This window comes from Pholcus phalangioides, unplaced genomic scaffold (assembly GCF_987345545.1).
Source record: "Pholcus phalangioides strain wild (caught in Gottingen) unplaced genomic scaffold, Ppha-v1.0 ptg000042l_1, whole genome shotgun sequence".
In the NCBI taxonomy this organism is placed as follows: Eukaryota; Metazoa; Arthropoda; class Arachnida; order Araneae; family Pholcidae; genus Pholcus; species Pholcus phalangioides.
In genome coordinates, this window is record NW_028301628.1 from 16,939,585 (window position 1) to 16,961,232 (window position 21,648).

Below are 21,648 nucleotides of genomic sequence, written 5' to 3' on the forward strand. Positions count from 1 at the left end.
ATGTCAGACGAGCGCGATTATCGCCCTAAGGGGAGATGGCGGAACGCACAACCAGTTGTCGATTGAGCACTGTTTTCCAAGGAAAACGTTTCTCGTAATTTTTGGCTAAAATCGGGAGAAATTTCGGAGAGCAGCAGGGAGGGTAAAAAGTCCGGAGAGTTGGCAGGTCTGAAGTACAGATTTGAAGGGTTGTGAAAAATAATAGTTGTGTTTGAAAATAACGTCGTGTTTGGCGATTATGTAAAATTTAAATAATGAAGCAAATTGAAGTGAAAACGTTGAACGTGAAGGGGGGGAGAAAAAAACGAACACAAACCAATTATAGGTTACACATGCATAAACATACGATATACTGTGTATATTGCACATGATTTTGACTGCGAAACTACGAAAGGTACAATCGATTTTGCTTTCGAAACATTCATGAGAATTTGTGTCACAAAGGTCTTTGATAGTTCAAATATGACTTCAAAGTACATGGAAGAGGAAGAGCATTAATCTTTTTTCGCATAAAATATGAATAGTAGTTATGAAGAGAAGTTACTTCACACTCGTGATCACTTGATTTTTTTTCACCACCTGTATTAGAGCTATTTTCATCATCGTCAGAGTCTATATGCTTGAGAAATAACGTAGTAGCTTGTTCACAATTAAATTCATCACGGCTGTCAGTTTGTTTCAAGAGACGATCGTGCAAGGTATCCGATTTTTTTCCCCCGGGAACGACGTCACTATCTTCTATGCCACGTGGAAGATCACATTCAGTTTCCAACGATTCGTTCCATACTTTCATATCCACTTGAAATATAGTAGAGTCTGACACACGGTTGTCCGTGAGGAAATTTCCGTTCGATCTTTCGCTGGTGGCATTCGCATTGGTAAAATCACACTGATTATCTATTTCTGGTTGCTGGACTTCAAACTCTTCTTTTTCCGTTTGCAAAGGGACAATGTATTCACTTGATCGAGATTCATCAATAATCATGTCATCTGTTGAAGAATATATGAAAGAGTTTATTTGACTGCTTTGAGAATCGATCTTCGAAGGTAGACTGGGAAAATGACTGTCATCGTCTCCATCATTTTCACCTGCCTGAGTGTTGAATGAGCCTTCAAAATTTTCTTCAAAAAGTGGGATAACTATTTGTTTGACACGATGATCTTTTTTCCTTTTGGCATTATGTCGTCTGCTCTCGCTCTTCAATGCAGGATTTTCTGCACTGATGTTTCTTCTCAAGTGAAACCTCACTATTGATCGGCAGATCTCTTGCAGCGATAAAGGAGCAGGTTCAGCTATAAATAAAGGGGAAAAAATCATGTATTTCAGAGATGCAACCACTAAAGTAACCACTTACGATTGATAAAGCGAATGAGTAATTGATACTATCAATTACTTAATGATTATGAGTATTAATTCGTACACATGGTGCATAACTAACAACTCTCACCGCAAATAACCGGGAACCGTTGATCATAGACACATACTTAAAATTAGAAAAAGTATCCAAATAACAGGTAGAATGATACATCATTCATATTGCCATAGACGTACGCAGAATTTTCTGCAACTTTTTTCATTCACACACATTTTAATTTTTTTTCCTTCTGAAGGGGGAGGGGGTTTACGTTATTTTCCTGCAAAATAACACTATAATCTCGGCTTGAGGGAGGGGGGGAAGAGTGCTAGAACCCCAAACCCCCTTTGCGCCAATGCATATTGCAAGGGATTGGATAGTTATGAAAATAAAAAATTAACTTTTCATACGAACATCCTGTCCTCGAAAACCAACTCAATTAGAAAATTGTTGCCTTTAGCCCCTTAAATACATTTGCAAGTGCAACATTTGCTGAGATATTTGAATTCAAAATCGGAGAAAATTTGGGAATGAACATAAAATAACGAACAACGCTTCTTTCCCTCGTTTATGCTGTTGCTTCCCAACTCTTCTCCGAATTTTTTTGAATTCAAATATCTCAGTGACAGGGTGTCCACATAAAAATTTGTTTTAATAACCATACATTCCCATGGCAGTATGAATGACGTATCTGAGGTCTACACGTTATTCGGATGCTTTTCCATATTGGAAGTATACCACTAGGATCAACGGTTCGGCGAATTTGCGGTGCAAATTACTTGAAAAGGATAGATAAAAAATCTTTCATATTAATAATGAAATTAAATTAGTCGCTAGTCCATATGTACGAAGAGCCTGTATTCGTTTTTCGAAGTATGTCTCTAGGATCAACAGTTCCCCATCAATTGCCGGCGAGAGGACTTTTCTATGCATCCTGTATACACGTATAAATTTCACACATCTATGTAAATTAGGGGCGTCAAACTAGTGCTTTCCCCCCCCCCCAAAAAAAAAGGTGCCAGTTGAAATTCTAGGAACTTCATAAAATCAGAGAAATATCTTTGTTTTTACTAAAAACACTTTGAATAATTTTATTATTTAAAAGTATGAGAAGCTTAGCTCGCAAGAAATACCTTTATTAAAAGAATAACGGGACTAGCCCAATTTGCGTAACCAGTTGAAATGAATATCTTTAAATGAACAGTGTTTTTTAATAGCACTCGATGAAAGTTCAGGAATTCAAGGCATGGCCAAAATTACTTTTTTTTTAGACTTTACAATATGAACCATACTCAGCGGCGTCGAAGCCAGGGTTGCCGTGGGTACTCACAAAATTTTATGGAACAGGTTTGACCACTTCCACAGAATTAAATCACACAAATGACAATTTCCTGCATAAAAAGATCAAACTAAGCACCACCAAGTCTGGAGCACTTCCGACGCCACTGGAGAATATGGAAATGTTTCTATCCATGAAACTCCAACAGAGAAAGACATTTTTGATACCGTGTCACTCTAACAGTTACGGTTACAGTAAGAAAATTTCGAAAATATCAAGTGGCAACACCAAGTTTTTTGTATTGGAATGTGATCTCCATTGTGAAAAACCCTAAATAGCGTTCGAACGGCAACTGTAGCATGAAAATCACCGGCGGTAGATAGGCTAAAAGTGAGGGCAACCAATAAGGACAGAGAAGCAGCATAAAATAAAGCATTTTATTGTGTTTCACAAATTTTCCACATGACCTTGTGGAGGACTAACCAGGCTGGGATCTCAGCGGAAGAAACGGTGTGACGAATGAAACTAACATTAATGCTCTGATGCATGGCAAAGTCCTTTTTACTTTTTCCTTGCCTAGCTCCGGGGATTTTCGTGCTACAGGTGCCATTCCAACGCTATTTAGTGTTTTTCAGTATGGAGATCGCATTCCAATACAAAAAACTTGGTGTTGCCATTTGATATTTTCGAAATTTTCTCACTGTAACCGTAACTGTTAGAGTGACACTGTTGTTTTCCATGTCATTCTTGAGCGCATACCTCAAAATACCTTATGCCAAAATTTCATTCAGTTTCTGTGAATGGTATGATAGTTAGGGGCCCATATGTCGGGATAGTTTTTTTATAATCACCCCGTATATTAAAATAGGCACTTCAGAAAAATATCAACTTAGGGATAAACTAGTATGGAACGAATGATATGCCAGCGATGGCTGGCAAAAATATCAATTTTGTTCCAAGATGTGCAGCGAAATTGAAAGAAAAGTCATTCTTAAACTGTATTCAGGGGTGGAAAATCTACTACAATTTCAGAAGTCTGCCACATTCTGCTAAAAAAATGTCGAAATTCTTCGATTATGCACCCTCTTACACCAAAAACAAAATTTTCTTTTAAGAAACTTTGAAGTAGATTCACAATACAAGTTGACTTTTCAATGACGCATTCGCCCTCCTCGCAATTTTATTTCTTGGGTAAACGAAAAAGCAAAATAAACATAATACAACACAGCAAAAAGTATGATAAATTATTTTCAATTCAATGTAACCTTTGCGGTCATTCAAGTATTACGTCAGCATTAGGGGGAGGGGGTTTCTCATTTGCTGACTTTTGTTGACAAGGAGGAGGGGGGTTTGAAGGTTTCTTACGTCATCAGCCACCTTTTTCTGAAGATATGAAATATTCTAAGCTGCTGAAGAAATTTTGCTTGGGGGGGGGGGGGGGTCAGTGTTTTGCTGACAAGGGAGAGGGAGTCAAAAATGGCTAAAAATTTGCAGACATAATACTTGAACGCCCCTTTGCGCTTGAAGACGTCATAATGTCATCAAGTTACGGTACAGGATGAAGTTTGAATTATTTACAAATTAGTTTTTTTTTGGATAAATTTGTATTTGGGTAAATCAGAATTTCAAACTAATCAGAAATTATAAATAATCAAATTTCAAATTAAAAAAATTATGTTTATGAAAAATATGGATTATAATTTCGATACGGTGAGATTTACATTCATCGTGAAAATCTGATGTCTCGTTGGATGACAAGCTATTTCCAAGTGGCTTTTTTGGTTCATAATGTGGCCTGTCTCTCGCAGGCGAGCGAAGCACCGTGTGAGTTGGCTTAAACACAACACAATATTTCACATAACAGACATTACTATATGTAATGTACAGGATGCATAGGTAAAAAGACATATGATATTTTACTGGTAAACCGTTCACCCTACAGAAATACTTTCAATTAGAAAAAATTATTCAAATAATGGGTAGTACTCAGATATGTCATTCATGTTGCAAAGGGGTGTATAGTTATTAAAATAAAAATGTTAAATTTTTATACAGACCCCATGTGCTCAAAAACCCAATTACAAAGTGTAGCCCTGTCTCTCCTGATGTCAACAAAACCATTTTATCCGCACTGAACACAGTTTTTTGGTTGGTTGTCTTCAAATAAATGTTACTGTCAATCACTGTCATTAAAGTAACACTGTACATATAAATACATTCATCCTGAAACCATATAATTATTGATAACACATGCTTATGACTAGGTTTCTGATTTTTATGACCTAAAGAAGAAACGTAGTTGCTAATAACTTATCAGCAACACGACGTTTCATTTTTAGGTCATAAAAATCAGTGCCCTACTTATGAAAAATTGGATGAACACACACAAAAATGTCATTTCGTGAAACTCTTGAAATATTTGATACTTCAAATACTAAATTCCATCTTTTAACTTTTCAGACCCTTATGCTCAGTGATGAAACATCCTGCGGTGTTGAAAAAGCAATCAAATCTTTATGTTAATATTACTTAAATGGGGGAAAAATTTTGAAAAAAATATTCTATGCATTTTGTTTCAAATTGAATTTTTTTGGTCACTCTTTTAATAAATTTCTTCGTGGTCCCATTATAAGCAGCCATGGCTCCCCTTTTGCGATATTCCAGGTTGAGAACCACTGTTTTACTCTTTCTACCACTAATTGATGGTTCCTTGCTTCTCGCTCTGTTCTTTCATCGGTAATACTATTTAGTAATTCTTTCACAAATTCTGGTTCATAATGAGGGCTTTTCATGATTAGCTCTCTCAAATCCACAACCTTTGCGTCTTTGGGGACTTCCACCCGTAACTCATCAGCTAAAATCCGCAGGTCCTCTTTTCATCCCCTGGCCAAGACGGCCATTTTTAATCATTTTTTCTTTTTTTAAAATCGGTATCGAATGAAATTACAGCACAAAAATAGTTCGGTTTCGCCTAGCAAACAAAGAAAACGTGACCGCTCACCTCCTCAGTATAGGCGAAAGTCCTGATGCTCGTACGTTTCTGCCGATGGTCGAGCTATCATATAACTATTCCGATACATATATAATATACTTGGTTTAATCATAATTTTTCACAATAAACATTATACTATTGACACGTCCTCCTCACTTACAGAGAGTCTTTGAAATTTCCTCCTGAGTCCACATGAGCCACTTTCTAAGTAAAGAAAAACATGTCAAACTTCTTTCCTCTTCTCCGTCGAGTACCTTTCTCCCCCACCCACTCTTTTTAATTCCATCATGTCTCTTCCCGATGGGGGAAACCTTACAATACACAATAAGCAATACAGCACGCGATCCATTACAATATGGAATGCACCACTATTTGCAGTACGCGGCAATAAACAATACATCCCCAATACGTAATAAGTATTCATTAAAATAAGCAATACATCACGCGATGCACTACAATACGCAATACATTACAATAAGCAATACATCACACAATGCACTACAATACGCACTGCATTACAATATGCAATCCGCCACAATACGTAATACACGATGTATCGCATCAAGCAAAGCACAATAATACGCAATGCACCACAATACGCAATAAGCACAACAGCACGTTATGCACTACAGTACGTAAGCAACAAAATCAGCAATGCACTGCAAAAAGCATCACAATAAGCAATTTACCACAATACGCAATGCGGACTGCATTATAATAAGCAATATACTGTGGTACACTAAAATCAGCATTGTACCACTATTTGCAGTGCACTACAATAAGCAATACAGCCCGCGATGCACTACAATAAGCAATACAGCCCGCGATGCACTACAATATGCAATGCATTACAACAGTTGTTCTCAACTGGGGGCCATATGGCCTCCTAGTGATACTGGGATACTTCAAGGGGGCCACGGAAAACAATGGAGAAAGGGGCCATGACAGGTGGTTTGGAGGACTGCAGAGAGCTGAGAAAAAAAATTAAGGTATGAGAAATAAAGATTTTATATTAGTGACTATACACTTACAGAATCCAAAGAAACCACCTGTAAAACCAGGGCTGTCTTAGGGCATGGACCCACCCGGGCCTCACCGCCTACATTTTGCAACAAGTTCCCTAGGATGGGGTTTTTCGCAGGCCCCCGGTTATATTTTTCACAGACCTCTCTTCTATATTTATTTAAAGTGTGAAAAACAAAAAAATGATTGTAAGGTTCAGGAGAAAAAGTGCGAAGAAGGCCTGGGAGAAACAGGAGTCGCGAGAGAAAGAAGAGAGAACGGATTGAGACATTCGAAAAAGTGGGATAGAGTGTAAAAGTTTGTACCGAACAGACATGACGGTTGGTTAGGGATGTTGGATAATAAATGGAATGTAGTGTTGTTTTCTTCTTCCGGGAGTCTAGACCCAATTATTTCGTCCTGAAATCGTAGTAGAAGTACAGCCGAGGACCTACGACTGATAAGAAGACAGGGGAAAGTTTACTGGTGCAGTCGACAGGATAGGATCGTGGCTTCAACCACTCAAGATAGTGAGCTGAATCATAAGAAGAGTGTCCTAGCCACGGTGGAACCACCCCGATTCGTATAGAAGGGTAGCAGCAGCGTCGAGCTCCCACGCTGTTTTTTTTTTTTTTTTTTCCTGAAGTCAACCCGACTACGGTGCTGAGAGGAGCAATCCTGCCTAGGGAAGAGAAGCAAGTATTGTGCGGCGGTATCGAGACGATAAATAAAGATGGCGTGTTTTACAAAAGAGAACAAGGAAGATTTGGAGACCATGGCCGCCAACTTGGGGGTTGAAGTTCGACCAGAGTTCAGTTTAATGCAATTAGCGAATGTCATACAGTGAAGTGTACAACGAAGCGACATGCAGAGAGATGCTGAAAATGATCATAGGCAATAGGAAAGATAGAGAGGAGATGGAGGAACAGCGTAGAGAGATGGAGGAGCGGCGTAGAGAAAAGGAGATGGAACATGAACTCGAAAGGCAGGATCGAGACAGGAGCCAGAAGAGAGGCGGATAATCAGGCTGGGCGCGGCAGAACCCCCAGCCGGGAGATTTCCAGAACATGATGCAAAAGTTCAGGATGGAAGAAGACATACGCCTGTACCTAGTGCTGTTCGAGTGGCAAGCTCGTCGCGTGGTCCTGGCACGGGAAGATTGGTTAGCTGAGCTCTTGGGACTTCTTCCCTATGAGATGAACCAGTTAGAGACCAGTTAGAGCCCGCGAACCGGTAGAGACTATAATCAAGTTAAAGAATTATTATTGAGGAGATTCAAACTCATCCCAGAGAAGTTCCGGCAGATGTTTTCTTCGCGCCATAAAAATCAAGAGGGCACCTGGTCCATCCATCACCTATTTTGATGGATGGACAGCGCCTTTGAGGGTCACAACGTTTGAGCAACTAAGAGATTTAATCATCACCGATCAAATGAAAAAACGCATCCCAGCAGATTTTAAAGAACACTATCTGGACGAATGGAGTGATATGGTGTCTCCAAGTGAGCTATCAGAGGAACTAGATAGGTTCGATGATGTGAAGGACTCTGAAGACACCCTTCCCTAGTGACAGAACAAGAGACCGGTTCATCAAACTCGCCAAGAAACACCAACAAAACTACGAGATCAGCAAAGGAATCCTGATGCATAATGATGAAGTTTGCGGCGAGAAAGTGAAGCAAGTCGTGGTGCCGCACTGCAAGCGTGAAGCGATATTGAAAATGGGTCACGATATGCCAGTATGAGGACATTTGGGTGAAAAGAAGACTAAACAGAGGATCAAGTATTAATTCTTTTGGTCGAAGCTCAAGAAGGACGTCAAGAAATATTATGAAAGCTGCAAAGCCTGTCAACTACGAAGGCTGATATCTTACCGGGACAGAACTCCGATTCAGCCGGTCGTGAGACCAGAACTATCCTTCGAAGTGTATCGCGTAGATTGCGTAGAGCCTATATATGGCCGTGGATACAAGTTCATCATCTGCGCTATAGATGTATGCTCTCGTTGGGCAGAGGCCATACCGGTGAGAAATATCAGTGCAAAAGCCACGTGTAATGTGCTTATAGAGATTTTCACTCGTACCGGATTTCCGAAGACTATATGCACCGATCAGGGTACAAACTTCACGTCAAAACTTTCGGAAGTTTTTTGGACGTGATTGGTGTGACATCCAGGTTCGCAACACCAGGACACCCAAGAGCATGGGAGTGGTGGAAAGGTGGAACAGGACCCTCAAGGACTTGCTGAATAAAAATATTCAAAAAAAAAATGGTCGCAATTGGGACCTGCACTTACCTTTGCTATTATTCGCATACAGAGAGATGCTTCATAGCACCACGGGAGTGTCTCCGTTCCAACTAGTGTATGGGCGTTTACCACCAGGACCGTTACATCTAGTGTAAGGCAGATTCCGCTCGATGTTTCTCGTTCCATTGAGGAGTACATTGAGGATTTGCGAGAAGATCAGCAAAGTGAGTGAGATAGCGAAAGCGAAATCCGAGAAAAGTCAATCCATTTACACGAACCAGTATAACCTTCGGTCTAGGGCAGTGTTTCCCAAAGTGGGCAATATCGCCCCCTGGTGGGCGATGGAATGGTCCAAGGGGGCGATAGAACCTACTGTTTTAACATAGGATCCTATGGGTTTACTTGAGTTGGGGGGCGATGAGAGGAAAAGATTTCTGATGAAGGGGGCGATGGAACAAAAAGTTTGGGAGACTATGGTCTAGGGAAAATAATTTCAAGGCAGGTGATCAAGTACTAGTCTTACGACCAACTTCAACGCATAAGTTATTAAAGACGTAGCAGGGACCAGCAACAGAGAAGCAGCTGACCAGACAGTGTTCCGTGCTCATGGACTTTGCAGACGGCAGCTCAAAGGAACTACACGTCAACAAGATAAGACCATATATCACCAGGGTAAATCATGTGGGATTAATCTGCGACCAAGACGCTCATTTCGGGGAATTGCACTATGCTCCGACGGATAAGAGAAAGGCGACGATCGCTGATATATCAGAAACCATCTATGCAATACGAGGGAAGCTAGACGGAAAACAACGGCTGCAGCTAACAGAAGTGTTGACCAAATATGTTGATGTGTTCAGTGACAAACCAGGACATGTAAAGGTGGATGGACATTCCATAAAAGTCACGACCAGGGTCGGTCTTAAACCTAGTGGCGCCCCCCTCCCGCAGGCGAAAATCCAGAGTGATGTGTCAGAGGAGGCAATTTTTTCTAGTCATTATTGCCCCGTAAAATACAGGACATTCATTCTACCATATTATCAGACTCTTAGTGTAGTGATCGTCCCCATGACCCCCCCCCCCCCCCGCACACTGCTTGGTTGGATATTAAGGGACGAAGAAGTCGGAAAAAAACTTTTTTGATTTAATTAAGGGATTCGAAAACCTTAAAAAAGAAAACCGTCACACATTCATGCAGGATACTCATCACAAAGGATCTATCTTGTTCATACTTATTTTGAGTTTTATGGTAAAATTTGTGTAGTGCACGCATCACGTATGGGCTAAGATGATAATAAAAGTGGTTAAATTAAAGTGATATTTCCGTATGATTTCGTTCATATTTATAAAACTCATGCACTTCATTTGAAATTATTCCTTTCAGACCCAGTACTAAGAAAGAGAAGGGGCAGGCAAACACCAGCTAAAGCACTGGGCCCTGCAACTTGGGCAGGCCCGTAACTATTCTGAGGCACTTGGGCGGTGCCTCGAGCCCAATGGGGGGGGGGGGGGCTTGTAACTCTTCCTTTTTCTGAGCATAACCATTTCAAGAAGGAGATTCCAAGAAAAGACTGCCTCTGAGAAAGCACACTACGACCCTGGAGAAGGGGAGGGCCGTCTGAAGAGCATCATGGGGAGGGGCCAAGTGGTTTTGCTGAGGCCCTACCTAGTAAATTCTAAAAAAATTTAACTAGATCTCATTTCCGTGAGGCCCCTCTACTCTTGAGGCTTCCAGGTAGGCCCCATACGTTAAGACGGCACTGGGAAAGGATTGTTTTACTCTCTGTAGATTTTTTTTAACCTCAGGGACTTACGCTTTAATTTCAACGAAAACGCACAATTCTTGAAGTTTGGGCTGAACATCCCCGAGATTAAAAAAAGAATATCTAAAGTGAAAGAAGCAACCCGCACGTTTGTGCATACAGGGTCTAAAAGGATTATGCATAATCACCGGTAAAAGTGATAAATGTTGCGAAATTTATCAAACTTACCGAGACGATTGGTGATTATGTATTACCGATTTAATATGAATTTACCGTAACATACATTTAATTCTATATATTTCATCAGCTTCAAAAAAACCTCATTTCAAATATACGAAGATACATGTCCGAAATTTCTCTTATACGAAATGGATTTTGCCGCTCCCCCCCCCCCTCCTTGTTTTAGATATGTAAGGTACACTACTTTATTTCCATACTTCCATGGAAGTCCCAATTAACCTACCTATTCTGCTGCGTATAGTCAGATTAGATTATACGTTTAAAAATTACGTGGAAATAAAAACAAAACGTCGGAAATGAATTTCCTATTGTGGAGCGAAGTTGCATGAGAAGAGTATTAACTTTGAAGCGGCTTTAGAGTGTGGATAAAACCACTGCGTCTCATCTACAGCTTTATTTTTTTTCCCGAGAGAGGTTTCACTAGTTATAATTACGTTAAAAATTTATTAACAAAAACATATATTTTTTAAATATTTATAGATTGGGTAGATGCCGGTACAAAAATTGACATTTTTTCTACAAAACCGTTTTAATTAAGAGTGATTTTATATTGATAAATGAATTTTTTTCATGTGAGTTATAATTCGCTGCGAACTATACGTGGGAGCCTTTTTCTCCTCAAACTAGCGAAGTTTGCATCTGCGGATTATAAGCAGCAAAATTCGATAGGTCCTGTTTAATTCCTATTCAAGATTAACGTCGAGGAAATGACTTACCTACAAAATGACTTTCTTCATGATGATTAAAACTCTTACACATCTTATAGAGAAAACTAATACAACAAAAATTAAAATCGAAAATTTCGCTAAGATCACCAGATTTTCATTTCGATCGAATTTATATTGAGGTTTTGGCCCTTTTTTAAAGTCTGCTGAAAAAAAAATCTCAAATTTAATTTCCAACATACATTCCTCATTAGTTTCTTGAAAAAGATGTAGATGTCTTTTTAGAATCCCGTTGTGGCCACACCTTGCCAAGTTCCTAGACAGAGATACTGTCTAGGAACCTCATAAGAGCCTTTACCGTTACTCACCGGGTATCTATAACAAGATCCATGAAACTCCGAAAAGATGTTCAGTTGTGTATATGTACAGTTTGTTAAAATTTTCCACACATATGTTGCACTCAGGGGCGGCTCAAGACAAAATCTCTACCTGAGTGGGACCTATATTTGGGCTCCCTAATTAAAAAAAAAAACATTTGTTTCAATCGCTTCGTTGTGATGCATTCAAATAAACAGAGATATTTTGTCAAAACATGTCGAATTTCTTTAGGCCTTTTACTTTGGATTTGGCTCTTCTCCTAGAGCGGGCAGAAATAATTTTCCCATTTTTTCGCCCTTTTACCCTGAACTTAATGCTCCTGCTAGAGAGGGCACAAAAAAGTTTTCCTAATTTTTTTTTTTTTGCGTTTCCACTTGTGTATAAAGACTCTCCTAAAGCGAGCAGAAATAATTTTCTGTAATTTCTTTCTCCCTTTTACGCCGGATTTGGCAGGGGGCAGAAATCATTTCTCCAAACTTTTTTCACCCTGTCTACCTCAGACTTGGCGCCCCTTCTACACACACAGCGGGCACAAATAATTTTTCCAAATATTTTTTTTGCCCTTTCACTTCGGATTTGATGTCCTTTTAGAGCACACCCAGTGGCACCGAGCTGTCCCTGGTTGAACAAATAGGAAAGTCGGAAACAATAGGAAAGTTTGGGCGAGTTGGAAGACTGGCCAGTGATCGGGAGCGCTAAAGTACATGGGTTTTCTCATGTGATCACATTTTTGTTTCTCCTCGTCACATTTTTCTAATTTCTGTCATTTTTCATGTATATTTCATAGTTTTTTTCATAAATACGTATTTGAAAGATATTTTTCTAGTAATGTATATTTAACGCGATTTGGCCCCCTTTCTCATTTAGCGACCGGTGCAAATTGCACCGGTCGCACGGTCCTAGGACTGCCCCTAGTCACGACGGATTGCACGCCGAAGAGGTTACCCCCTTATAAGGGTGCCGTTCGCCCTACGAGAGGAGGTAGACAAGTGAACAAACTGCTACAGCTCAAGCTAATAGAACCCAGTAATAGTGATTGGAGTCATCCCATTGTTTGTATAGCAAAAAAGGACGGATGTGTCCGACTATGTGTGGACTACAGACTGCTAAATAGTTTCATTTTCCCGAATGCATACCCCCATGAAGAATGCGACGGAGCTGTTGTATGAAATTGGGAAGGCGAATTTTATTTCCGTGGTAGATTTGACGAAGGGTTATTGGCAGATACCCGTGGCGAATGATTCCAAGCATTTTACGGCGTTCGTCACTCACTCTGGACATTATCCGTGGAACATTTCTTCCCTTTGGATTGAAGAACGCCGGCAGTACGTTTCAAAAAGTGCTAGACAAGTTAGTTCCCATCAGCGATATTGTCGCTCTTACATTGACGACGTTGCCGTATTCTTGAACACATGGGATGACCACCTGATTCACATAGGAAAAGTACTCAAGGCCCTCCTTCAGGCAGGCTTCACCGTCAATGGAAAGAAGTGCGTCGTCGCAGAGAAGCAAGTAAGGTTCTTAGGACATTGGCATATAATCGGATCTCGCAAACATGCCCCGGACCCTCAGAAAATTGAAGCAATGATGCGGTTGAGTCGTCCTACACCTAAGAAGGAACTGAGAAGCATGTTGGGCCTAGCAAGTTACTATAGAGATTACATTCCTGGCTACTCGGGAATGGTTATGCCTCTCACTGATTTGACAAAAAAAAAAGGGTGCCAAATCTGCTTCCTTGGAGCAATAAAGAAGAAACAGCATTTCAGGTTTTGTAGCAGAAACTAATTAACGTACCCACGTTATATACGCCCGACCCAAGTAAGGCATATCAGTTGTACACAGATGCTTCGGCAGACGCTGTTGGAGCGTGTTTGTCTCAGACGGATGGGGAAGGACACGAGCACCCCATAGCGTTCTTCAGTAAGAAATTATCTCCTGCACAGACTAGATGGTCTACAATAGAGAGAGAGGCGTTCGGCGTGGTAGCGGCCTTGAGACGATTCGACACTTTGATCTTCGGGGCAAGAGTTCGGGTAGTTTCTGAACATAATCTGCTGAGGTATCTGACAAAAGGTCTACCGCATAATGCTAAACTAGTTAGGTGGGCACTGGCTATACAGCGCTACAATGTGACTATATCGTACAGAAAGGGTGGCATGCATGGTAATGCCGGTGCCCTGTCACGGTTGCTGTTGAGAGACTGAGTTGGATGCACTCTTGAAGCATCACAAAATGATGGATGTGCTTTTCGATGATGGGACGTGTAAGGTTAAGGAGAAAAAGTGTGAAGAAGACCTGGGAGAAACAGGAGTCACGAGAGAAAGTAGAGAGAACGGATTGAGACATTCGAAAAAGTGGGATAGAGTGTAAAAGTTTGTACAGAAGAGACATGACGGTTGGTTGGGGATGTTGGATAATAAATGGAATAAAGTGTTGTTTTCGTCTTTCGGGAGTCTAGAACCCAGTTATTTCGTCTTGAAATCGTAGGAGAAGTACAAAGTATCTTTCTTCTAGATGAAAGTTGAAGACTCTGGGTAGGACCACGCCAAAATAGCCATGAGAAAAAATATGGTTCAAAGGGGCCACAGGAAAAAAAGGGTTAAGAAACACTGGAGTAAAATATAATGAAAGACGTAAAACACGTGCCAATAATGATAATAAGATCAGGAAATTCATAGTATCGATGAATGCATTGAATGTGGTTTTCGAAGGAGAGGAAGAATTCAGAGAGATCATACACAATCCTACGAAGAGAGATAAATCTAGGAATATAAATGAAAGAATTAAAAAAAAAACTCCCACACTTGACGTTTGATCAGTTAATAGAGTTAAAGCAAGTTTTGTTGGGACATAAAAAGTTAATTGAAAGACCGGTTTGTATGGCGAATGCAAAATCACACGAAATTGAATTAATGCCTGGTGCAACAAGAACGAAACCACATCAGTATAAGATACCAGAGGTGTTCAAAGATGAAGTGGAGAGGCAGATAGACGAATTGCTAGAACTGGGTCTGATAGAGGAAAATGATGCAGAAATCGCTTGGTAGGGAAATCTAGCTGGATTACAGTCATCGATTTGTGCAAGGGCTACCATCAAATTCCGATGGATGAGAGCAGTAAGCAATTTATGGCATTTGCAACACACGCGAGAGTGTGGCAATGGTGAACTATGCATTATGGATTGAAAACATTGGGAGCTACATTTCAAAAGGTATTAAATCAAGCGCTGAAGAAACATAGGCCGTATGCATAAGCATATATTGATGACATAGCAATATTTTCCGATAGTTGGAACCAGCATACGGTCCATTTAGGGGCAGTTTTGACTGAACTGGCTGAGTTGAACTTCACTGCGCAGTTTGAAAAATGTGATTTTTGGTAAACACTAAATCAAATACCTGGGGCACATAATCGGTTCAGGAAAACACTCCCCAGACCAAGAGAAATTAGAAGCCATAACAAAATTAAAAAGCCCAACAACCAAGGAGATTTGTTCAGTTTTGGGGTTAATGGGATTCTACAGACCATATGTGAAAGATTATGCAGTTATTTCTGCACCGCTAACAGAGTTAACCAGAAAGTCATCCCCGAATAAATTACCATGGAACGAGGAAGCAGAAACAGCATTCAAAGAATTGAAATGTAGGTTATGCAATGCTTCCTCACTGACGACCCAGAATTTTGGAGTTCCATTCGAAATCCATACTGACGCCTCAGATTTGGCGGTGTCAGCACGTTTATCTCAGAAAGACAAGGATGGTCGGTTTGCACCGACTAGTTTTGCTAGCCAAAAACTCTCTGGAACTCAGTGAAATTTGGCATTGATCGAGAAGGAAGCTTACGGTATATTGTTCGGGTTAAAGAAATTTGAACATTGGATTTTCAGAAGCAAAATATTTATCCATATGGACCACAACCCATTAAAGTTTCTTTCGGTCCACGCCACGCAGCCCCAAGCTGACTCGTTGGGGGCTAGCATTGCAGCACTATAACGTGAAGATCTTGTACACCCCAGGAAGAGAATCAAAGTACACACAGACGCAATATCACGGTTACAAACTGAAGAGAGGTGAAAAAAAAAGAGCAAACAGAAATCCTTTTTTTAGTACATTTACTGAATCATTGATTTGTTATGAACATTTATAATCTCACTGGTATTTTTGTGTCATACCTTAATCATGATTATCTCTCTATATATATATGTGTGTGTTGTAGCGAATTACACCACTGGAAAGTGTCATATATTCATGTCATGTTCATCATATATGCTACATTTCAATTTTTTCACTATGTGTACTAATGTAATGCATGTAACCAGGTTGTCTTGTAAAATGTTATGCATATTTCACGCTTAGGAAGGGGATAATGTAAAGTTTCCCCATGGGGAAGAGGCATGATAGATATGAAAGCGTGGGTGGGTAGGTGGGGGGGGGGGGAAAGGCCCTTGACGGAGAAAAGGAAAGGAATTTGGTGTGTTTTCAGTTAGAGAGTGGCTCCTGTGGACTCAGGAGGTAATTTTAAAGGCTTTATTGTGGTGCATTGCATATTATGGTACTTTGCCTATTGCGATGTATCACATATTGTGATGCATCTGTTTTGTTGTTTACACAAGATAGCGCTCTGCAGATTCCTATCGCTATATCCAAAACCAACTTCGTTCTCAGCCTCAGGTAGAGGTGACATCTTTTTCTCTTCTTCAATACTCGCGTACATGTCCTCCTCACTTCGCTCCGTCGCAGGAGGATGGTGCTTTTCTCTTTCAGTGGGAAAGGACAATCGCCCTTCTTTGGTGTCTGCGGCATCGCAAAGTAATCCATGTAGGTTTGGTGGAATAATGCATTGTTCTCGAATTTTATCTGTTACTGCAGCGAGGATTTCAACAGGCTTACAAAAATCTACGTTGTTTCCCACTTTCAACGAAGCACTAGTATTCACAAGTGACGCTTCAATTCTTTCTCCAAACGCACTCGTTAAAATGAGTTTCCCTTTCTTAATTATTGATTCCGGTATACAGTCCAAACGAATCACTGGAATTTGAAATCCAGAATCCACCAAGCTTCTGATTTTTCTATTTCCTACACAAATATCAGCATAATGTAAAGGGTTCAGATCCAGGTTTGGCTTACTCGAATCAAATAATTCCGATCGAATTTCTGCAATCAACAGATCATCTTCTGGGTTTTCTTTCGTGTTCGCCTTCTCACGACGAAAGCCCTCCCCTTTTCACGCCGCCTTCTCGCGACGAAAGTTTTTCCCGTTAAATATTGTTCGATCTATTGCTCACAGTCCTACCGGCTGCACCAGTGTGATGACCTTGTGTTCTTCGAATAGTGAGCACTCATCACGACAAACATAAACAGAAATTTATTAATAAAACAATTAGAATAAGAACGTAAACATGAGACGCCGAACCTACTCGATCGCTTTTACACGCCATTCTCCCCGTTTATTTTTGAATGTCCAATGTTGTTTTTGCAATCTCCGCTCTCCTAAGGCTTTTCTTCTTCTTGTGCTCTGGAGCCTTATACCATATTGTTACGTCAATGTTTTAACTGAGAGACGCGCATACAGGACACTACACCGTGATTGACACCTCGTTTATATGGCACATCGTATAAATGGGACCTGAGCCCCTCCCCAACATTTTCAATAACTTTACGCCTATGACTGTGGCCAAGCCATCCCAATCTCAAGTACCGCTTGGAGTATATCATGAATCAGCACTTCGACCTTGCAAGAACAGTGCAGTTGCAGAGATCGACCTTGCAGAGACACCAGTGATGCCTATGCGTCGGAGAGGCCGTCCTCGGAAAAAGTCAAAAGGCAGAAGGGCATCAGGAATTATAGGTGGCGCCGGAGATTTGCTCTTAGAGCAGAGAAGTCGAGAGTGTTTGAGAAGAGAAGTTGTCACGGCATCCAAGCCGTGCTGTTGTATTGTAGGCGCTGTTATCTCTCAGATGTAATTTGTGTTTTGCTTAAATAAATTATGTTCAAAACAGCGTGTGGCTACAAAGTATTTTTTAAATAGATGAGTTAAAAGTGATTTGCTTGGCCTCCTCGACATATCACGATTTAAGTACATACTAGAGCCAACGAGAATAATTTATATAATCACATAAAAGCCTAGCCACGTGCTCTCTCGTCCAACAGTCAACAACCTATCTTCTTCTGGCTCCACTGCCTTTTCACCCGATCCGATTATTATACATCACTTCATTTCACTTCCGACACAAAAAGCACCTGAGGAAGCAGAATTAGTTAATTTTTGAATATATTATAGGATTTCATTTGTATTAGAGAGAAAAAAATTTAGTTTGGGTTTCGGGAAAGAAAATGTATAAAATCATAAGAGGTAGAACAATTAATATGAGATATATTTATAAAATTAAAATTAAAATTGTTAGCTAAGAGCAATCGATTTGGTTCTGATGGCAACCTTGATTGTTTATCATTAGATCCAGACAGGGTTGTTTGGTTCAAACCTTGGTTTTAACCAAGTGGTTTTTTTTTTTCAAAAAATCAAATAAAAGTGGCCTAAATATAATTTTTTTCCCTTGAAAAATGTCATATTGGTTCCTTACAAGCCAAAATTTTTCATTCTTATGACATTTTATATTCTTGGGGTACATTCCCATGTCATATCTTTAGATGATAAGTGGTTTTTTTCCAAAAAGACTCATAAAAATGGCCTGAATATATACACTATCTACCAATAAGTATTTGGACACCTATGCAAATGACGATATCTGCGGTCCTGAGATACGTCACGCCCTCCGCCGGTATATATCGTGTAGGAAACAACATCGGCATTAGTCGCATGCAAGATGCCGCGCAGTTCGGAGCTCTCTGATTTCGAGAAAGGTATAATTATTGGGTATCACAAAAATGACCAATCCTTAAGGGATATATCTAGCGAGCTGAAGTACCCAAAATCGACAGTGGCCTATGTGATTAAGAAGTGGAAGGTGAGCTGTGATTGTCGGAATTTGCCCCGAGTCGGCAGACCAACGAAACTGGGAGATAGAGACCGACGGGTGCTGTCCACAGAAATTCTGAAGAACCGCACCCAACCGATGGCCCTCATCAGCGAGGAGTTTCAACAGGCATCCGGGAGTATTGTTTCAATGAATACCATCAGTAAGGAAGCACATCTGATTGGTTTTCATGGTCTTGCTGCTGCCCATAAGCCTTTGATCACAAAGTCCAACCGCGTTGCTCGGTTAATGTGGTGCAAAGCACATCGAAATTGGACCGTAGATCAGTGGAAACGGGTTCTTTGGAGCGACGAATCAAGGTTCACCCTCTACCGTTCGGATGGCAGGGTCTGGGTCTGGCATCTGCCTGGAGAACGTCTCCTGCCAGAATGCATTGTGCCAACAGTCAAGTTCGGCGGAGGTGGAATTATGGTCTGGGGGTGTTTCTCCTGGTATGGACTGGGACCCTTGGTCCCCATTCATGGTAAGCTCAACGCCGATGCCTACCGCACTATTTTGGATGACAATGTGCTTCCTACGTTGTGGCAGTTTTACGGGGTGGACCCCTGTTACTTCCAGGACGACAATGCCAGCTGTCATACTGCGAGGTAACCAAGGCTTGGTATGGTGCCAATGGGGTTCATCGAATGGACTGGCCTGCCCAGAGCCCAGACCTGAACCCTATCGAGAACCTCTGGGACGAGTTGGATCGCCGAATTAAGGGGTGCCCTACCCGTCCAAAATCGGTGAAGGAACTGACATGTCTTCTCCAAGCCGAGTGGAAGAAAATACCACTAGCCGTCACACAAGGACTTGTGGAAAGTATGCCCCGGAGGGTTCACGCTGTAATTGCCTCTCGTGGAGGCTCTACCAACTATTGATTTTGAATAAACTTAGTTTTTCTTTTCTATCACCGGTGTCCAAATACTTATTGGTAGATAGTGTGTGTGTGTGTGTGTGTGTGTGTGTGTGTGTGTGTGTGTGTGTGTGTATATATATATATATATATATATATATATACACACACACTGCTCAATATATATATATATACACTGCTCAAAACAATTAGGGGAGCACATGGTTTTAACAAAATTACGTGATGATGTATACCGATAAGTAACATAAAATGAATCATCCATAATTTAAAGCCTAGCAGGAAATGGTAGAAGAAAACTTCATATGCAAATCAAAGTTCATGACGTCAAAAACCAAAAAAGGAGATAAGGGCAGAAATCGGGATGTTGCAGAAACGTCTGTTTTACTGCCGTAACTGTGAAATTCGATTACGCAGTATTTTTTTTTGAGACAAGGTGACTTGAGGATGTCTCAACAACGTGATTTACTGGAATCCATGGCATGGCATGTTATAGGCAGACTGGACTCCAGGCAAACACAACGTAGTGTCGCGGACGCTGTCAGAGTTGCCAGAAGTGTTGTTGCAAGGCTGCGGAATCGATTCCAAGTAACAGGAAATGTTAGACGTGGACCAGGGCAAGGTCGGCCATGTGCCACTACAGCAACTGATGACCGGTATATACGGTTAACAGCCCGTCGAAACAGAACAGAGAATGCTACGCAGCTGCAAAGACGGTTGCTTTTGGCAACAGGACGAAGGGTGTCCAGCCAAACAGTACGTAATCGGCTTCATGAGGGAGGGCTCTATGCACGTAGGCCGATGGTCTGCATTCCGTTGACCCCACGCCACCGTGCGGCCTGAAGAAGATGGGCTGCTGAACATCGAGATTGGGAGCAACATGATTGGAGCCAAGTGCTGTTTACAGACGAGTCCCAATTCAGTCTGGAGTGTGACACCCGACGTGTTCTGGTATGGAGGGACAGGGGCACTCAAAATAACCCCACATTCGTTCGTGAAAGGTCACAATACAGACGAGCTGGTTGGATGGTATGGGGTGGAATCAGTATAGGCGGACGTACGGACCTGCATATCATTCGGAATGGCACTTTGACGGCCCGAATTTATGCAGACGAGATACTGCAACCTCATGTCATCCCTTACGCTGGAGCCATTGGAGATTCCTTTGTTTTCCAGGATGATAATGCCCGACCGCATAGAGCTCGTCTGGTGGAGAATATGCTTGAAGCTGAAACAATACAGCGTATGGAATGGCCAGCGTGCTCTCCTGACCTGAATCCATCGGACGACGCATTGCTGCGCGACCAAGGCCGCCTGTTACTGTCCGAGACTTGCAGATTGCACTTCTTGAGGAGTGGAACAGTATTCCCCAAAGTCTGATCGATAACCTCATCGCATTCATGGCAAACAGGTGTGCAGCAGTCTTAGCTGTTCCAGGAGACCACACGCCCTATTAAAACTCATGCATCATGTCTAAACAGTACTTTTTTTTATCGTTTACATGTAACCAAATTGTTGCCCTAAATCATCTTTTCATGTTTTTTCCATATTTTCAAAGAATTAAAGCTTAATTCCAAATTTTTTTACGTCTTTTTTCTGTATTGCGCATTGATACGCGTGTACTATCCATTGTATGCCAATACGTGGCTGTCTCGCACGGTTTTCTCCTTTTTTTTTTGCTTGCTCCGCTAATTGTTTTGAGCAGTGTATATATTCATATAAAGTATCTAGTACTTATCTAAAGTAACTTATTTAGAGTTATATACAGAAGCCAAAATCATCAGTCTCATTCTTACCACATTTTCTAACCTTTGGCTAAATTCTGATGCTCTATCTTTAGCAAATTCATTAATAAGGATTGCATCACATCTAAATGTAA

At 40.9% G+C, this 21,648-nt stretch overlaps 1 protein-coding gene across 8 annotated transcripts in view; it reads right to left on the reverse strand.

The window, feature by feature from the left end:
* Window positions 1–337: 337 nt before the first annotated feature.
* LOC149064551 (protein-L-isoaspartate O-methyltransferase domain-containing protein 1-like) overlaps window positions 338–21,648 on the reverse strand; it is a 220,838-nt gene continuing 199,527 nt past the window's right edge. For all 8 annotated transcript variants that reach the window (XM_089254636.1, XM_089254637.1, XM_089254640.1 and 5 more), the window contains exon 5: window positions 338–1,293. In XM_089254636.1, coding sequence (XP_089110762.1) covers window positions 437–1,293 — 857 coding nt within the window. In that variant the 3' untranslated portion in view covers window positions 338–436. The remainder of the gene's footprint in view (window positions 1,294–21,648) is intronic.